General features: G+C 48.9%; 1 protein-coding gene across 2 annotated transcripts in view; it reads left to right on the top strand.

Moving 5' to 3' along the window:
* The first annotated feature begins 9976 nt into the window (after window positions 1-9976).
* Window positions 9977-19638, top strand: part of PDPN (podoplanin) — a 24560-nt gene continuing 14898 nt past the window's right edge. For both annotated transcript variants that reach the window (XM_029947953.1, XM_029947952.1), the window contains exon 1: window positions 9977-10238. In XM_029947953.1, coding sequence (XP_029803813.1) covers window positions 10172-10238 — 67 coding nt within the window. In that variant the 5' untranslated portion in view covers window positions 9977-10171. The remainder of the gene's footprint in view (window positions 10239-19638) is intronic.

Below are 19638 nucleotides of genomic sequence, written 5' to 3'. Positions count from 1 at the left end.
GAGCCATATGAGACACTTTGTTCCCTAGTTAATTTTGACCTGGAAATTTGATGCAAAAAGTCTGACTTCTGCAGTCATTTGTTTCCTCTCACCTAAGGTGGAGGGAGGGGAACCTGTGGCCTCTGGCAGTTTATGCAGATTGGCCTCTCCCCACCCAGTGGATGTGGGCTAAACCTCCTCTAGAGTATTCCAGAAGCTCAAGAAGGGGGGCTACCCTTTAATGGCCTGAGTCAGTTATGCAGGCCGGCCCTTCCCCACCCAGGTGGTACAGAAGAATGGGGGAAAGGAGAGCAAGAGAAGGAGAGTTTTCAGTTTTAAACTTTTAGCTGTTAACCTGGGAAATGAGGGAGGGAGAAGCCCTCCCTTCTACAAGGCAGAGGAACACAGAGAGGCAGCGTCCCCTTCAGTATTACTGTTTGGTCCCAGTGGCACCTTGGACCCAAGATCGCTTACCGAGTGTTGAGCCCCATTGTCCATGAAGAAGTTGCTTTTCCCTCCACCTTAAGAGCTACCCTGGGTTCAGGGAGGGGTTCTGAATCCCGTCACCGCTAGTCACTATCTTCCCCAACAAATAACACGTTAGGCGTGTTTTCCTCCCGGGACAGTCCTCAAAGCGGTGCCCTTCCTCCTTACAAAAGGTGCACCGGTTTCTTCCTTTTGGACAATCCCTAAGCATGTGCCCTTCCTTTCCACAAAACTGGCATGGCCTTCCTCGATAATTTGAAGGGTTATGCAACTTTTCTCCCCTACCAATCTCTTTTAATTGGTGCTGACAGTCCTTTGGGTTCATAGTCATGGCCAGCAGCACTTTGGCCAAATCCCTCTTTTGTCTTTTCTCTGCCTTGACTTGTTTTTCCTCAGCACTGTCCCTGTTATTGTACACTCTTTCTGCGATCTCTACTAGATCTCGGAGAGTCTTTTCTCCGAGGCGCTCGACTTTTTGTAACTTCCTCTTAATGTCAGGTGCAGCCTGGTTAATGAAAGCCATCGCCATGGTCGACTTATGATCTGCATGCTCTGGATCGAACGGGGTGAACTGCCTGAAGGCTTCCATCACCTGTTCTAGAAAAGCGGCAGGACTTTCATTTGCCTCCTGCCTTAAATCCTATAGCCTGGTCAAAGTGGTGGGCCTCCTAGCAGCCGCTTTGAGACCTGCCAATAGAACCTGGCGATAGACCTTGAGGCTCCCCTTACCTTCTCCTGTGTTATAATCCCAATTGGGGCGGACAAGGGGAAATCCAGCATCGATGTCAGCGGGGTTCATGGTGGGCTCCCCTGTCGGGCCAGGAACGAGATTTCGTGCTTCCAGCAGGATCCGTTCTCGCTCCTCAGTTGTAAACAGAACCTGTAATAATTGCTGACAATCATCCCAAGTGGGTTGGTGAGTAAAGAGTACAGTTCCTAATAATCCAATGAGGCCTTTGGGGTTCTCTGAAAAAGGGGGGTTTTGAGATCTCCAATTGTAAAGGTCAGAGGAGGCAAAAGGCCAATAATGATGAGGCTGATTTCCTGCCTCGTCTCTAGGTCCCGTGGCTCGCAAGGGGAACATCGTGGAGTCTACTTCTGGGGTGGTGCCCCTTCGGCCACGGGTCCCATATGCTGGGCCTCCGTCAACGGGAGGGGATGGAGCAGAGGAAGATGGCTGTGGAGGCAATGGGACATGAGGAGCAGGGTCAGAGGGAACTGGGGAAGGTCGGTAAGGTGGAGGGGGAAAGAAGAGATCCTCATCTGCTCCTCCCTGTAAAACCGGGTAAGGGGGTGCTGAGGGTGAGGCCATAATTCGCCTCGGCTTTTCTTCTTCTGGGGTTTGAGTCACCTGCATCTGAGAAGATGCTGAAGAGAGAAAGGGTTTCACCCAAATGGGTGGGTTAGTGACCAGATCCTTCCAGACAGCAATGTGTGGGATCTGACCCGGATGGCCCCCCATACGTTGATAAACTCTTTCTTCTATTGCTTCTATGATCGGAAGGTGAAAAGAACCCTCAGGGGGCCATCTGGACTCGAAAGCAGGCCATGTAGATGTGCAGAACATAGTCATCTTTCCCGTTTCAACATCCACTGATGAATTGTGAGCTTGAACCCTAACTTCCTTGAAGTGAAGCAGACCCAGGTCTAGAAGTTTTGAAGTGGACTTTCCCATGACCTGAGTTCCAACAAAATAAAACAGCACAAAAGACAGAATTAAGCCACAGAACACAAAAATTAGTCCTCCTGGCCAGGGGAGGATAAAATGAAAGTAAGATGATGGTCTTTGTGCGCGCTTTCCAAAGAAAATTATGTAGGGAAAAGACCCCAAATTTCCATAAGAAAATCCCTAAATGTAGTCACAGCAAAAATCATACTTGGACAACCGAACGCCCAGAGAAACGTACACAAGTGTCTCCAACAAAAACGAAACCTTACTGCTGCCACTAGCAGGATTCCTAACAGATGAACAAGAGGACCCAGTCTTTTCCCATTCTCTGGGGTCCCTGCAAGCGCTGCGGGACTGGAACCCTCTCTCAAACCTTACACAAACGCGAGTGAGTGCCCTACCTACACCTGTGTCTCCAACAGATGCCACACTTGCCACTCGTATCTCCGCCAATGTAAACAGGTAACGACGCTTGATGTGGAATTCAGACCTCACCCCGGACCCGAATTCCACCCTTGGTGCTGCAGGACTACTCCAACCCGCTGTCTCTTTCCTCTGTGGGTCCAAGACGTCTCCTGGCTCCCACGGTCCCGAGCTTCCACGGCGCGTCCGCCTCGCCCCTTTGGGACCCTGCTGAGGTCGTTTTGGCCACCTGCTGCCTAGGCCCCGCGCACACAAAGAACTGACCAGACAAACAAGAAAGACTGAGACACAGACTGACAAGAAAATGAGCGCACTCACTCGCCGGCGATTAGGCCCAATGTGTCGGGGTCCCAGGAGCTCTGTGGGGGGGGATATCCCAGGAGAGCCCCCATATGTTGTACCCAGATTTTAATATCGCCCCCAAAAACCAGAGACCGCCAGGGAGGCCGAAGCACGCATGCAAAAGCAAAGGGCTTTATTACGAATCAGACTCCAACAACACAGTGGATCCCCGCGGAGCGAGCCCCCGAACACAGCTGGGCAGGGCCTTTTATGAGTTTGGGAAGGGGGAGTTACAGGAAATTGTGACACAGGTACAAAGGTCCAATCATTATAGCATCACATCATTGACAGTAGCTTTAACCAATTAGAGTGGACCCAGAACCCTCAGGTAGGGCGTGACAAGTCCTAACCTCTATCTTTAGGCCAGCCCCCAGAAATGTTAATGGTGTTAGCTGGCCTTCAAGGTCTGAGGGGAAACCCGAATCAGACCTGCATCCTTACAAGTGTACTCTATTATATATATAATTATGCAGTCAGTAGAGCATGTGATTCTTAATCTTAGGGTCATAAATTCAAGTCCCTGTTGGGCACACAGTTTACATAATACTTACATACAAAAATAAAAATAAAATTTTAAAAATCCATTAGTGATGCGGATTCTTTTAAGCGTAACTGGAAAGTTTTCTGGCTCTGCTATCAAAAAATGTCAAAATGGATGGATTAAAATTCATAGATAATATTTTTAGGTAATCTTTTCATGTCAGTACTTATTCCATTCACATCATCAAAACATATTATGAGCCTGGGTAGCTCAGTCGGTTGAGCGTCCGACTTCAGCTCAGGTCATGATCTCATGGTTCTTGAGTTCGAGCCCTGCGTTGGACTCTGTGCTGACAGCTCGGAGCCTGGGGCCTGTCTTCAGATTTTGTGTCTCCCTCTCATTCTGACCCTCCCCTGCTCATGCTGTCTCGCTCTCTCTCAAAAATAAATTAAAAAAACATTTAAAAAAACATATCACGAGTATTTTTCCCAATTACAGTCAGTCTTCACCTTATTTCTTTTCATGAAGTGTTTAGTATATTCTACCTCCCACTAAACAGATACTTATTTAATTCTATGGGTAAAAATGATTGGTAAATTGGGGCATCGAAGTAGCTTAGTCAGTTAGGCATCGGACTCTTGAATTTGGCTCAGGTCATAATCTCATGGTTGGTGGGACTGAGCTCTGGATGGGGCTCTGTGCTGACAATATGGAGCCTGCCTGAGGCAAGCTCTCTGTCTCTCTCTCTGTCTGCCCCTCCTCTGCTCATACTCTCTCTCTCTCTCTCTCTCTCTCAATTATCTCTCAAAAATAAATAATAAACATTTTTAAAAAATGATTGGTACCTAGTTTCTCAAAACTCTTCTTGGGGGTCCATAAGCAAAATTGTGTGCACCTCACTGAAATAGGGTGTGAGTTTGACTCTGACAGGAGGAAGGGGCAGTCAGCCCCGGGGAGGCCCTGGGGGTGTGGGGTGATGCTCTAGCAAACAGGAATCCAAGCCAGCTCCCCACCATTGGTGGATGGCAGGATCCAGCCTCCAGGTGGGGTCCTGGTGCAGAACGCTACCCCCTGGGCTGAAGTGGGGGGACAATCTTACTTCCCAGAGGGGTCCTCGGGCCCGGGAAGCTGGACAGGGATCCGGGAGAGCTTTTAGGAATAAGGCCCAAAATGAGGGTTGGACCTAACAGAGAACAAGCTGATGCCAGGCCCTCAGGTTCTGGTCCAGCTGGGTGTCCTATGGTGGGAAGGAACCAGTTCCATTGGGCCCGTTTAAAAACCTCTGATGTAGGGTCTGGTCGAGTGTTCAGGTGGGCACAGGTGGGCACAGGTGGGCACTGGAGGACTCAAGAGGCTGAGAACCAGGCCTGGCAGAAAGAGCCATCACAGCAATCCAAGGAGGTACACACCTGGGTGTGCATATACCCTTCCAAAGTAGGAATAGGGGCACCTGGGTGGCTCAGTCCGTTAAGCCTCCGACTTCGGCTCAGGTCAGATCTCACGTTGGTGGGTTCGAGCCCTGCGTCAGGCTCTGTGTTGACAGCTAGCTCAGAACCTGGAGCCTGCTTCCGGTTCTGTGTCTCCTTCTTTCTCTACCCCTCCCCCTCTCATGCTCTGTCTCTCTCTGTATCAAAAATAAATAAAACATTAAAAAAAAACAAAGTAGGAATAACATGCCCATTTTAAAGAAGCAGAAACTGTGAGTTTTGCTGCCGAAAGGCCACCGTGGAGCTGAATTTTGACTCTAAAACACTGGTGCACATTCCAGCAAACTGAGCTGCTGTGAGTTCCTTCAGCCCCACACCGCGCCCCACTGGCCATCCCCACCCCCAGCCTCATCCCCTTCCTGCTGAATATGTCTTGACCCCGCTCCTACACCTAAGTGCCTGATTTCTTCCTGAATAACAGAGGGGCCTTTGACATCAGCTACCATGTGAGGCGGTGTCCCGGCCCTGGAGCGGGGCATGTTGAGAAGCAAGAGGAGATGCCTGAGAGGTGTGCCCGGGCCTGTCTGCAAAGGCCCTGAGAACGCAGGGAGCAGGAGAGGCCCTGGCATCCATTCTCCAGCATCCCTCATGCTGCAGGGCCTCGTGTTGGGTGCTCCAACTCTCCACCTTCTCCTTCTGCGGTGTGGGCCCCCACCCTCTGGTGGGGGGATCTGCTCCTTAAAAGCAAGGTGCAGACCTCTAAGCCTTAAGCAAGACGCAGCACTATGTAGAGGCTCCGGTCCTGCAATAGAGGGACGGCGGTTCCCCCACTCATTTTGGAAGCCCCTGGACTATGTGCGTGGTCTCTAAACCTGCGATTCTCAAAGTGGGGCCCCAGGGCCAGCAGCGTCGCCAGACAATTCATTAGAGATGCAAATTATTGGGACCCACTCTTGACCTACAATTAGAGATTCAGGAGTGGGGCCCAGATCAGTGACTTAAACTTTAATTTTTTTTAATACTAGTTTATTGCCAAGTTGGTTTCCATATAATACCCAGTGCTCTTCCCCACAAGTGCCCCCCTCCATGACCATCACCCCCCTTCCCCTTTCCTCTTCCCTTTTCAGCCTAATTTTTTTAAAGTAAGCTTTACATCCAGTGTAGAGCTCGAACTCAGGACCCCGAGATCAAGAGTCTCACATTCTACCAATCCACAGACTGAACCAGCCAGGAGCCACTCAGTGCTTTTTTTTTTTTTAATTTTTTAATGCTTATTTAGTTTTGAGAGAGAGACAGACAGACAGAGCACAAGTAGGGGAGAGGCAGAAAGAGAGAGAGGGAGACAGAATCTGAAGCAGGCTCCAAACTCTGATCTGTCAGCCCAGAGCCTGATGCAGAGCCTGAACCCATGAACTGTGAGATCATGACTTGAGCCAAAGTCAGCCACTTACCGGACTGAGCCCCCCAGGAGTGCCCTGCCCCTCAGTGACTTAATTTTAACCATCCAGTCCTCCCACAAATCTGATGCACGCTTGTTCTGGAGACCCCTTTGGAAACATGTTCCTTATATACAAAATGGGGATTATCAGCGTTCTCAATTCAAGGGTTATTCTGAAGATTAAATGACACAGCGCTAGGGTTCTTGATGAACAGAGTCAATGTCACTGTGATCTTACCAGTCACTGTTTCGGGAGCACTGGCTATTTCAGAGACTGGAGGGATCTTCTGGCATGAACTCTACCTGTTTCCTTCTTCCCCTCATGTGGTGCCTGAGTCCAACTCCAGCAGGTCCAGGGCTCCCTGAAGGATGGACGGTCTCAGTGAAAGGGAGCGAGAGCGCCTCAACTTCTTTCTGCTCACCAGGAAGGCATCTCTGCTCTGACCCGAGAGTCAGCTTTATTTATTGAAAAAATGTATGGGGTACAACACTGAAGTGGCAATTGCCTTAGACAACGATTCCTGATAACAAATTCTTCAGTATGTAAAAATTCCCCAGAACATAGATTGGTAGAAGACTCAGGCATAATCTTTACCAATAGAGATTGAAGCAAATGACCGGATTCTTATCACAAGTGGAAGGAAGGGATCTTTAGCATTTAGATACAAGGCAATGCTTTTTAGCACGGCAAAGGTAAAAGTTAATTCTTTTGTGAGCAGGGGTCAATAGCCTGTTTTCTAGGGGAAGAAAAACACGTTTTCTCCGGAAATGTAACATTTGCTCCCATTATCATAAAGAAGAAACTCCTATAATGAGTTTTTTCACAAGGTACAATTCACATATTTTTAGCATATGAAGGCAAGTCACAGGGCGCCTGGGGGGCTCAGTCAGTTCAGCATCTGACTTCGGCTCAGGTCATGATCTCAGGGTTCCTGGGTTCGAGCCCCGCATCAGGCTCTGTGCTGAAAATTAGCTCAGAGCCTGGAGTCTTCAGATTCTGTATCTTCCTCTCTCCCTGACCCTCCCCTGCTCATGCTGTCTCTCTCTCTCTCTCTCTAAAATAAATAAAAACATTAAAAATAAAAAAGGCAAGTCACTCCTGATATCAGTCAGTCGGGCGCCTTGGGGGTCGGTGCTCAAGCAGAAATTGAGTGGGGGTGGAGCTATGCGGCAGTGGTTAACCTCACCTCGAGTCACTCGGTGAACCCTGGTTCCCACCTCTATGCTGAGACCGCAGCTCCTCTCCCCTCTGCTGTCTGCATTGTTGAGGAAGCTCCCTCACTGGCTTCCCTAGCCCACCCTTCCCAGTGACTCAAACCAAAGGAACCTAGACCACATCCATAGACCCCCCTGGTCCAGCCCTCTCCCGTCCCCAGGATGGCCTCCAACAGGCTGTACCTCCCTATTACCTCCCCCCCCTCCCTCATCCTCCAGAAGGTCAGGTGACCAACCTTGTAGAATCTAGACACATCCCTGGGAAGGTGGGGGATGGAGGTGGGGTGGGGAGAGAGGCATCTCCTTGAGTAGTAACCTAGCCCCAGCACCCTTCCAAATGAGCTGCATTTAACCCATTCCCTACCACACAGGCTTCATTTCACCTGTGTTTCCAAGTGAAGATGGCTTCTTCTTTCCTTCCTCCCTCCTTGCCTTCCTCTTTCTTTCTTCCTTTCTCTCTCTTTCTTTCTTTCTTACTTGAGAGTGGATTTGCATCTTTTCTCCATCTAACAGGCTCGGCAGATGAAACATGTATCATCCAGTCTGTGACCAAACATTCCTGACAATGCAGTAATAATAATCGAGTAACAAGATGGGAGAGGTGGTTGGATTATCTTCTCTATCCCTTTTATCTTTACCTTTACAACCCCTTGACCCAGGGTCCCTTCCCTCTCTTTAGGTCAGGTTTCAGCTCCTATCTTGTAGCCCCAGGATAAGACCTCGCTTAGATCTTTAGAAATGTGGACTCTGTCCCAGCCCAGACCCTCAGAAGCCCACCTGCATTTAACAACACAGCGGTGATTCTCGCACACTGTTTGAGAGACCAGACCTAGGGACCAAGTTCTACTCCGGCTCACCAAGTGAGTTCCCAAAGGGTCTGGTTTAAGGAGTTGTGGGTAGGGGTGCCTGGGTGGCTCAGTCAGTTGAGTGTCTGGCTTTGGCTCAGGTCATGATCTCACAGTTCGTGGGTTAAAGCCCCGCCTTGGGCTCTGTGCTGACAGCTAGCTCAGAGCCTGGAGCCTGCTTCCGATTCTGTGTGTCTCTCTCTGACCCTCCCCTGCTCACGCTGTCTCACTTTCTCTCAAAAATAAAAAACATTAAAAGAAAGGAGTTGCGGGTAGAGTCCAGGTATCTGAGCTTTTAAAACAAGCCCCCCTTCCTTGTGATACTTATGACAAAATAAATTTGGAATCAGGGTCTGGGATGAGGATCTGAAAATAACCAACTTTCATGCTAGTCAGGAGTTTTGGGGCATTCATTCGTCTGTAGGTTCTTTGGGTTGAATATAATTTGTGACATCTGGGAATGGGCAGAGGCCACCTCCCCATCGCCTCTTCTTAAAACATTTTCTTCTTTAAAAATTCCAACAGTTCAGAAAGAAATAAAGTAACACACATGCGCACACGCAGGCAAACACACATGTTTGCCTATTGCTACCGTCGGTACCTGAGACCAGGGCAAGATTGCTTAAATCAGTCAAGTGGGGATTAAGTGTCCAAATTCCAAGATTGAAAGGGGTGAGTGTCGGCTGAAAGTGGACACAGATTTGGTGATCAAGTGGGTCCTGTGACATTCCTGGGCCACAACACCTCAGTCACGGTTCACGGCGGTCCCTCTGTTCATCTGTGCAGCACCACAGCACTACGTCTAAAGTGAGGAGAAGCAGATCTCAAACTCAACCTTTTTCCTAAAACTTCCAGATCCAGGGAGTTCCCCAAAGTCCCGACTATCTCCCTCAGGCAGCCAGCCGCCCAGAGCCTGCCTGATCAGGTCCCCCAGACAAGGGCACAGTTTAGCAGCCCGATCCGCCTCTGGCCCACCCAGAAGAGGACAAACAATTTTTGGGTTTTTTTTTTAATTTTTAAATGTTTTATTTATTTTTGAGAGACAGAGAGAGAGAGAGAGACAGAGTGAGCAGGGGAGGGCCAGACACACACACACACACACACACACACACACACACACACACACAGAATCCGAAGACAGACTCCAGACTCTGGGCTGTCAGCACAGAGCCCAAGGTGAGGCTCGAACCCACAAACCGGGAGATCATGACCTGAGCCAAAGTCAGACTTCACCGACTGAGCCCCCTGAGGCACTCCGGGGGAGTTTTTAAAAAAGCCAACAAATTCAATATTTGCCAGAACAATCCCATGCTTTGTTCTAAAAGTCCTGACCACAGAAGGAAGAGTTTACTTCTCCTAACAAGAAAAACGTAGGCTTGTGCCTTACTCTTAAAAAAAACACTAATACAATAAAATGTTAAAAAAACATAAATTGCTTACTGCATGCGCCCCCTTTTCCTCCTGTTGGGGCTCAGGGCCTTTGCTCGTGGGGCAGCCCCCCTCCCCGCAGCTGCAGCCCTGTAACTTTAAACCTGGCCTGAGGTCATCTTTCCCGCTAGCCAAACAGAGCCAGAGGGCGGGCCTAGGGAGCCCTGGACGGGGACCACCTTAGGGCCAGCTGCTCCCCGCCCCTCCTCGGGAGAGATAAATGCTGACTGCACTCCCGAAAAGTTTCGAACTGCAAAGTTGGCTCCTCCGCAGCTGCTGTGGGGGGAGGAAGCTTGCCGCTGAGGCTTTTGCTCCCCGCCTTCCAGCCCCTACTAGCTGGCTCCACGGGGCGAGGGGCTCTGGCTGCAGAGCTCTTTAATCTTCCCCTGGCACAGACACCCGCTGCTGGGCCCCAAAAAGGATCAGTCAACCAAGAAGATGTGGAAGGTGCCTGTTCTGCTCTTGGTTTTGGGAAGCGCGTGGCTCTGCGTCCCAGGAGAAGGAGGTAAGACCCAGCGGACCGGCTCCAGGCAGGGTGGGGACCGGCGAGCTGGGACTTGCTGGAATGCCTGGGCCTGGTATTTGAAGTTGCCCAGAGAGCAGAGGGGAGCTGGGAGTATGTGTGTGCCCGCTAGCCTGGTATTTGAAATTGCTCACAGAGCAGAGGGGAGCTGGGAGTGTGTGTGTGCCTGTCAGTCTGGAGGACCCAGAGAAGGAGACACGGTGGCTTAGCTGGTGCCAGGTCCCAAAGTAGTGGCTGAGCAGGGTGCTGCGAGGAGGAGCCCCCCTGTCTCCTCCCCATCCACAGGCAGCAGGGGTGGGGAGCAGAGAGGGAGGTCCCTGCAGGGCAGCTCACCTCCTGCTCAGCTCATGAGACCTAGGGAGAAAGATAGAAGCAAGGAGCCTTCCACTGGCCGGGCTGGGCTCTCCGGGGCTGTGGATGGGAGGGGAATGCACATGGTCCCAGAGGAAGTTGGCCCCGTGTATCAGGAGGGACGTTCAGCAGCACTGGGGGCGGGGGGGGGGCAGGGGGGGGGTTGATTCCCCTGTGCAGCGATGGTCTCTGGCGGCTGCCAGGTTTTACACCCTGTGTGCACCGTGTTGGACGCCCTGGGGACCCCATCAATGGGACTGTCTGCAAGAGGCCTTGGTCGGCCTCCGTGGAGAAGATCATGTATGTATCAGGAATGAAGCCAGGGCTCCCAAGTAGCAAGGCTCCGTGCATGAATGTTGTGAGCCTTGAGCCATAAGTTGGTTTGGGGCCATGTGTTGAACTTGGCCAAAGTCAATGACTGAGTGAGTGTTGGTGTCTCCTTGGACTTTAACTGCAGATCTGCTGGGGGAGAGGAGGGGGCTCCACCTGCCCCATCAGCTATGCGGCCCCCCCCCGCCCCCGCCCTTTCCCTCTTCTGACTCTCCCATCCCCTTCTCACCTTGCCTCTTGCCGCCTGGTGCGCTGTGGGGGCGGCGTCCATGCACACCTGTCCACATTTGATTTTTTCTTGGATTTTCGTTTTTATCTGTTTCCCAAGTAGAATATAAGCTCTCGAGAAAGGAGCTCTGCCCTAGTCTCGATCGATCCCCGGGGCCAAAACAATGTCCAACATGTAGTAGCTGTTCACTAAATACTGGCTGGAGAGTCTACGCGCTAACTGGGGATCTTTGGAGTTGGAGGTTGCTGAAAGGTAAACTCTTGTATTTTCCAAATGGAGGCTAGAGGAAGGTCCTGTACCGGGAAGATCCTTCTGGGAGGGAGTGGCTCGTGGGAGGGGTGCCTCTCACCTAGGCATCTCTAATTCCATGCGAAGACAATAATACCCAGCCCTGGGGAAATTATACAGGGTGTACGGCTCTCTGCCAGGCCGTCCGCTTCAGAGAGACCTGAGCCACTGTCTTTCCAGGGCCGTGGGCTATTCGTGGCAGGTCCTATTTTTGGAACTTCTCTTTCCACCGGAGTGTACACAGCTCTACCCTTCGCTTGCATTTCCCTTTTGGCGAGACAGCGTGCAGAGGGCACCATTTTGTGCTCCCCGGGGCAAGGTGTGGGCCAGCCCCAAAGTGAGCCACATCCTGGTTTAGCTCAGGACGGGCAGCAGCCCGGCAGCATCCTCCGTTTCCTCCTAGGAAAGGGTTTGGCTGTCATTAGCCAGGTTTTGAATGTCAAAAGTACTCAAAAGGGAGTGGCTTGCAGGAGGCGTGAACCTGACCTAGGCATCCATCAACTTTGTATGAAAAAGCAAAATGCAAAAACAAACAAAAAAAGACCAAAAAAATTAAAAACAAACAAACAAAAAAACCCACCCGCACCATTGGTACTAGAAACTCTTCTGTTAAAGGCAGACATCCCCCCCCACCTCCCACCCCCGCGTCCCCCTCCTGCCCCAGGCTGTGTGTGGATGCTGAGTTGCAGGGCTGCCTTGGAGCAGCCTGCGAGGGCAGGAGGGGTTTTGTCTGAGGATAATGAATGAGGCGATGTGAATATGGATGAATAACTTCATTGAGCCTCGCTATTGTGGGTCCTGTTGGGAAGCTGGGCTGGGGGTAATTATGGGGATGAATTTTATTATCCTTCTCACAGGATCCTACTCCCTACTGGGTTTCCCTCCTCTGGTGTATAATCTGGTTCAGTTTTGTAATCTGGTCCCGTGTGTTGTGGTCTCTTTGGAGCTGAGTGGATTCAATAAGGCTCTGTCGTCTGGACATCTGGCATTATCCCCGATGGGCAGGCCCCGCCCTGGCTCTGAACTGCCATCCAAAACACATACTTTGGGGCCTCTCCGTTACAGTTTCTTTTGTAAAATCCTGCAGGCTGCTGCTTGCTGCAGACCCACATGTGATTTTTCCGGGACCAGTCCACCCAGGATTAATCATGCGGTGAACAAATTTCCCCGTGATTTCCCCGAAACTCTTGGCAGTCTGTTTCAGAGGCCTTGAGATCTTCATGAGTTGCTGAGAGTTTTTGTTGCACTTAAAGACGTCTGTCAAGCATTTAACAAACACCAGGTCTGCTAGAGCCTTCGCGAGGGAAGTCTATGCCCCACACTGGTGTGTGAGATCCAAAATAACATTTAAGGGAGAAAAACACATTTTTAAGAAGTATCCAAGTGTGAGAAGGCTAACTCGGGACTTGGCGAATAAGGCAGGACCCTGGCTGAGCGGAGGTATGCTGCTCCTTCTCTCTCTCTGACCTCTAAAATGAGTGGCCAATGAGTGACTCTCGACCAGAGAATTGTAAAGCCCCCAAACCTTGGCGTGACAGTGAAGGGTCTGGCCAAGTAGGGAGGACACCGCCAGGTGCTGGGAATGTCACATTTCCCTCATTGGATCATGGCACCTCCTTAAATTATACCTCATTATCTTCGGAATATGCCAGCCCTGGGTTTCAGAAATGGGTCTAACTCCAAATTCCAGGCTCTCTTCACTACATTACAAAACCACATAAGAACCAAAAGTTGAACTTGAAATTAAAGGTTTGTGTCATGTTAAGCTCCTCACACATGAAAATTTTTAAAAATAAATTAAGGTGAAAGACGTCCTTTACATCAAATACTTGCCATCACATTCCTGTAAGCATGAAGATGTCACAGTACATTGAAATAGGATTCATTAATTCGTTCCCCATACGGTAATCCAGCATCTCCTGAGTGCTTGGTACAGAGCCAGGTTCAGGATCAGAGCCGTGTGCCCTGTTGGGAGAGGCACACCTAACATTACAAAGCATTCCCTGAAGTTTTCACCAGCAGAGCAGCAGACCTGTGCTTTAAATTCCACTGGCTTATCTGAATATTTGTCATATTTCTGGCTCCAAGAACAGGCACGCCAGGTTACAACTTGCGGAGACGTTCCAGGGCAGGACGTAGAGAGTCCAAAGACTTTAAATACCGAGTACAACCCTGGTGAAACTCATCCAAGCAATCTAAATCTAAGATCCTGCAGGGCTCTCGAAGGGGACCTTGTTATTCCTGCCATCCTGAAACCCCTCAAGGGAACACCCAGCGTGAGCGGTTTGTTGGAGGAGAATCAAATGATTGGGGGGATGGGGTGGCGAGCCTTTCTACAGCCAAGTCAACAGTTATCAAGATAAGTCTTGATAGATTCCCGGAGGGATGGGTAAGAGATGAAGCAACCTTGATTGAAATTCTGAATCCATTCCCCATTGATTTCTTAAAACTTTGGTGGGAAAGGAAAGAGATCAGGCATTTGATCCGAGGGCTATGAGATGGAGCCAGGTTAGGGAGCAACTGCAATTCTGCCAAGTTCATCCGCGTGGGGAAAACGAGGTGACTGCTTCTTCCCCCTTGCCACACTCCAAGGCCCATCAAGCACTGGTGCCTGGTGGGCGGACCCGTCCAAGGCAGGAATTCTCTAGAGCCTCAAAGATAAGGGTGGGCAGGCTTTCCCTCCTTTTTCCTGCCTGGGTCCCTTTTCCAGGGAACTGCTCAGGGGAGGTGGGTTTGCCCTTTGAGGGGAATCACGCTCAGTCCAGAGGGAAGTCTACTGACCTGAACACCATTCACCTAGTTGTCTGGGGAGCTGAAGACTGAAATTGTTTGGGGCAACACTCCATTTCATGCAGGGAAGGGAAAAAAAAAACCAAAAAGATAATCATCTTCCTGGAGGATGATGGGCCCTCGGAGCTGGGTCCTAGGGGCTAGGGCTGCCAATGCCCCCGGCAGTGGAGAAAGTATCACTGAATGCAGGGGGTTTATGACTGACATTGTTAACGTTTATAGCATGCAAATTATGTCAGTTACATAGACTACAGATAGGAAGCAAGGAAGGGATGCTAAAGGATGTAGTAAACATATTATCGATGAGAATGTGGTATTTTCCTCCAATTCATTACAATGTCTCTTTCCTGGAGAATAAAACACAACTTAACATTAAAAGCTGTCATCCAATGGGTAGTATCCTGCCTGAGGAAGGTGTTGGTTTGCGGAGAACCTAGAGAAGGAGAGAAAAGTGTGGGGATTTGATGACCCTAAACCTGCCCTGCCCAAGGAATTCATTTATTTACCAAGTACATACTGAGTGACTGCTTTGTGAGTCAGGCAGGGCACATGTAATCCCTGTTTACGGCTAATATGCAAGATGTCCTATCTGGGGGGCGTGGGTGTTTGATCTCAGGCACGGTGACTGTCTGATGATGAATCAGGGACCCCTGTTCATTCACAGTCTGGAAATGTACTCCACCCAAGAACCCCACCCTTCGCCTCTGTTTTCTAAACCCCAAACAGCTTCCCAGGAATTTCACTCCTGAGAAGGGTGTGCTGTGGATAGCATCGGAAAACTGTCTCCTGTTGTAAATAAACTATTTGGTCTCCTGGCCTCTGGTGAAATTTGGTTAATGGGAAACAGTATCATCTGAATTGGATCACTCCATAGTAAGATTACATTTCTGGATCTAAAAAGCCAAGGGAACTGGATTCTGGATGGGTGGTGTTAATAGCAGTAATTAGATAATAATAGCTAACATCTACTGGGTGCTTAGCAGCTTCCAGCACTTTCCAAGCCCTACTTCATTTAATCCGTGCAACACACCTACAAGGTAGGAACTGTTGTATTTCATAGGCCAGTGAAGAGGCTCCGAGAGGTTCAGCCACTTACATACATGGGCAGGCAGGCAATAGCAATGTTGAGATTGAATCCAGGCAGCCCAAAAAGCCCAGAACGCATGCGCCTAACCCCTCAGCACGACAGCCACCTGTACTTGGGGTCCAGGCTTCCAAGGACACCCAGAACAGTCAGCCAATTGATTTCTTCAAGTGCCCCTTAGTAGCAACACTATGTGTTATTTGTTAGATGTGTATTTCAGATTGAAGAACTAGCTGGCATTGGGGTACCAAACTGAAGGTCACGGTCCTGCCCCCTTAAACATTTACAGGACACACATGTTATTAAGAACTTAAGAGTTAAGGGGCGTCTGGGTGTCTCAGTCGGTTAAGCCTCTGACTTCGGCTCAGGTTATGATTTCATGGTTCCCGTGTTGGGCTCTGTGCTGACAGCTTGGAGCGGGAGCCTGCTTTGGATTCTGTGTCTCCCTCTCTCTCTGCCCCTCCTCTGCTTGTACTCTGTCTCTCAAAAATAAATAAAAACTTATAAAAAGACCTTTAAGAGTGAAAGAAGGAGCACGAAGTGGGACCGCAGCTCACAGAGAGAAGCAAGACAAGTGTGTGTGGTGTACGCATAAAAAGAACACACAAGACAACATAAAATGCGTGTCCTGAGCAGCACACACTATTATGTGCTCAGAGATTCTTGTGGTCGTCAACAGCTGGAGAAAAACCACATGGAGCAGATGGGAGTTGATCTCGACTGTGAAAAATGGTGGGATTGGCTGGACAGGGTGGCCGAGAAGGGCAGTCCAGGCAGGAGAGACTGCTTGAGCACGTGCACGGAAGTTAGAGCGAGCTGGAGTTTGTGGAGGAAGATGCATGAAGGCTCACTGGTGTCGGAGGAGGGGAAGTCAGGGAGGATGAGCCCCTGCTGAGTAAGAGAGTCAGACTTTTTTTTTGTAGGCCATAGGCGTGATAGCAAATGGGAGTGATGTGGACCATGAATAGCAGTTGTCAGGAAAAAAAATGATGACAGGAACCATTTGGGATTGAATCTAGTTTATGGGACCAGTGGGTGGGGTGGGGGTCAGGAGAGAAGAGACTAAGTGTGAGGACAACAGAGTGGGGACAAGGTCACAGTTGGGAGAATCAGAGTCAGCTACTGACTTGAAGCTCAGAATTTCCTCATTTCTTCCTCTTCCCTCATTTCCTGCGTTCTTACTATTCACCTCTTACCACACAACACTACCAACACTATTTTATTGATAAAATTAACCCTTTCCAGCTGAAGAGTCAGGGGTGCCTGGCCAGCTCAGTCGGTGGAGTGTGTGACTTTTAGGGTTGTGAGATCAAGCCCCATGTTGGGTGTAGAGATTACTTAAAAATAAAATCATAATGGGGCGCCTGGGTGGCTCAGTCGGTTAAGCTTCTGACTTTGGCTCAGGTCACGATCTCATAGCTTGTGAGTTTGGGTCCTGTGTCAGGCTTTGTGCTGACAGTTCAGCCTGGAGCCTGCTTTGGACTCTGTCTCTCTCTCTCTCTCAAAACTAAAATTTTAAAACATTAAAAACTAAATCATTAATTAATTAATTAATTAATCAATCAAACTGTTAAGAATTGCTTCCATTTCCTCCTCCCTTCCCCCACCCCCCACCCTGGCAACCACTGATCTCCTTTTTACGTCTATAGATTTGCCCAATCTAGGTATTTCATATACATGGAATTGAACACTATGTGGCTTTTTGTGCCTGGCTTCTTTTCACTCAGCATGATTTCAAAGGTTTGTTTATGTTGTGTGTGTATCAGAATTTTATTTTTTATGGCTGAATAATACTCCGTTGTACTGATACGCCATCTGTTACGTAACCAACTCATCAGCTGCTGGACATTTGGGTCGCTTCTGCTCTGGGGCTATAATGAATAATATTGCTATGAACATTCATGGACAAATCTTTATGTGGATGTATGTTTTTATTTCCCTCAGGGGTAAACCTAGGAGTAGAACTGCCCGGTCATATGGTAACTCTGTGTCTAACTTTATGAGGAATTGCCAAACTATTTTCCAGAGTGGCTGCATCATTCCTACCAGTGATGCAAAAATTTTTCCACATCCTTACCAACTCTTGGTTTGTTTCATTTCATTTAAAAAAAATTTTTTAATGTTTTTTATTTATTTTTGAGAGACACAAAGAGACAACGTGAGCAGGGGAAGATCAGAGAGAGAGGGAGATACAGAATCTGCAGCAGGCTCCAGGCTCTGAGCTAGCCATCAGCAAAGAGCCCAACGTGGGGCTCTAACCCATGAACCGTGAGATCATGACCTGAGCCAAAGCCAGACGCTTGACTGAGCCACCCAGGTGCCCCTCATTTCATTTATTGGTGGATGCCATCCTAATGGGTATGAAGTCGTATCTCATTGTGATTTTAAATAGTATCTTCCTAATGATTAATGATATTTAGTGTTTTTTCATGCACTTATTGGCCATTTACATATCTTCCTTTGGAGGAATATTTATTCAAATCCTTTTCCCATTTTAAAATTGAGTTGTCGCCCAGCAGAGTGGCACAGCGGAAGCTTGCTGGGCCCATAAAATTGAGTTGTCTTTTTATTGTTGAATTCTTTTCAAAAGATTTTCATTTATTTTGAGAGAAAGAGAGAGCATGCTCACATGTGAGCAGGGGAGGGGCGGAGAGAGAGGGAGAGAGAGAATCCCAAGCAGGCTCCGCACTCAACTTGGAGCCCAACTCAGGGCTTGACCCTACAATCCCGGTATCATGACCTGAGCTGAAACAAAAGTCAAACAGTCAATTGCCTGAGCCACCCAGGTGCCCCACTGAAGTCTTTATACACTCTGGATACTAGACTTTTATGAGACATATGAATCACACATATCCTTCCCATTCAATTCCTTGACGGTGTCCATCGAAACACAAGTTTTAAAATTTTTGATGACGTCTCATTTATCTGTTTTTTCTTTTATTGCCGGTGTTGTTGGCGTCACATCTAAGAACCCAGTGCTTCCTCCAAGGTCACAGAGGTTCACTCTTGTTTTTACCTCCAACAGTTGCATAGTTTTAGATCTGACATTTAGGGCTTTGACTCATTTGGAGTTGACTTTTTATATGTGATATGAAGTAGGGGTCCTACTCCCTTCTTTGGGTGTTGCCGTCCAGATGTCCCAGAACCATTTGTTGAAAAGGCAATTCTTTCCCCCATTGAGTTATGCAGGCACCTTTGTAAAAAATCAATTGACCATAAATGGATGGGTTTATTTCTGGACCCTCAATTCTATCCCGTTGTTCTATACATCTGGCTTTATGCCAATGCCACGCGGTCCTGATTACTGTAGTTTTGTGGTAAGTTTTGAAGTTGGGAAGTGTGAGTCATCCTCCTTTGATTTTTTTTTTCAAGATTTCTTTGACTATCCTTTTTTTTTTTTTAATGTTTCTTATTTATTTTGAAAGACAGAGAGAGACAGTGAGAGCAGGGGAGGGTCAGAGAGAGAGGGAGACACAGAATCAGAAGCAGGCTCCAGGCTCTGAGCTGTCAGCACAGAGTCCGACGCGGGGCTCGAGCCCACGAATCGTGAGATCATGACCTGAGCTGGAGTTGGATGCTTGACTGACTGAGCCACCGAGGCGCCCCTCTTTGACTATTCTTATCACTGTATTTTAGTTATGTCTATACCTCTGTTGCCCATTAGAGAAAAGAGCAGGACCCATGCCTTGCTCAGCACTTAAAAGAACATACTGCTGTTACATAGTAAACATTTGTCAGGAGGAAGAGGGAGGAAACTGATCCAAGCCTTTGGGCAGAGATGACAAGGAGGCAGGTGATAGAAATATAAAAATCAGGTTGGAAGGACGATACGTTTGGAAGCAGTGTTATAAGGAGGAGTCCGGGTTTGTGTGCTCTGTTTTAGACACAGTGGCTTTGAGGGAATAGTAGAACATCTGGTTTGAGGTATCTGATGGGCACCCGGGGAGATCATCAAAACGGCCTCGGAAGTAAGCCCCGGAGACACAGTTTACTGCCCAAACTCCTCCCCATGCATCAGAACAAGGGGAGAGATGTGGCCAGGAGGGTTAGAAGAGATCTGCCCCCCACCTAAGAATGATTATTTTTAATAATCTGCCGAAGCACACTTCAAACTCCCCAGCCAGGCTCAGGATCAAGGCCAAGGGCAGCTAATGGAAACACAGCCACATTCTGCACATTCCTGCAAGGCTCGTCCTCCTGGCGGCCCAGCCCGGCTGTCTGCGAGCCGCATGGGTGGATGGTGAGGTCACATCCAAAGGGGCTTCTCTTTTCACTCTTGCAAAATCGGGGCCCACTCAGCTGACTGACGG

This window comes from Suricata suricatta, chromosome 8 (genome assembly GCF_006229205.1).
Source record: "Suricata suricatta isolate VVHF042 chromosome 8, meerkat_22Aug2017_6uvM2_HiC, whole genome shotgun sequence".
NCBI classification, from domain to species: domain Eukaryota; kingdom Metazoa; phylum Chordata; class Mammalia; order Carnivora; family Herpestidae; genus Suricata; species Suricata suricatta.
Note: the sequence above shows the minus strand (reverse complement) of the source record. Positions and strands in the feature narration are given on the sequence as shown.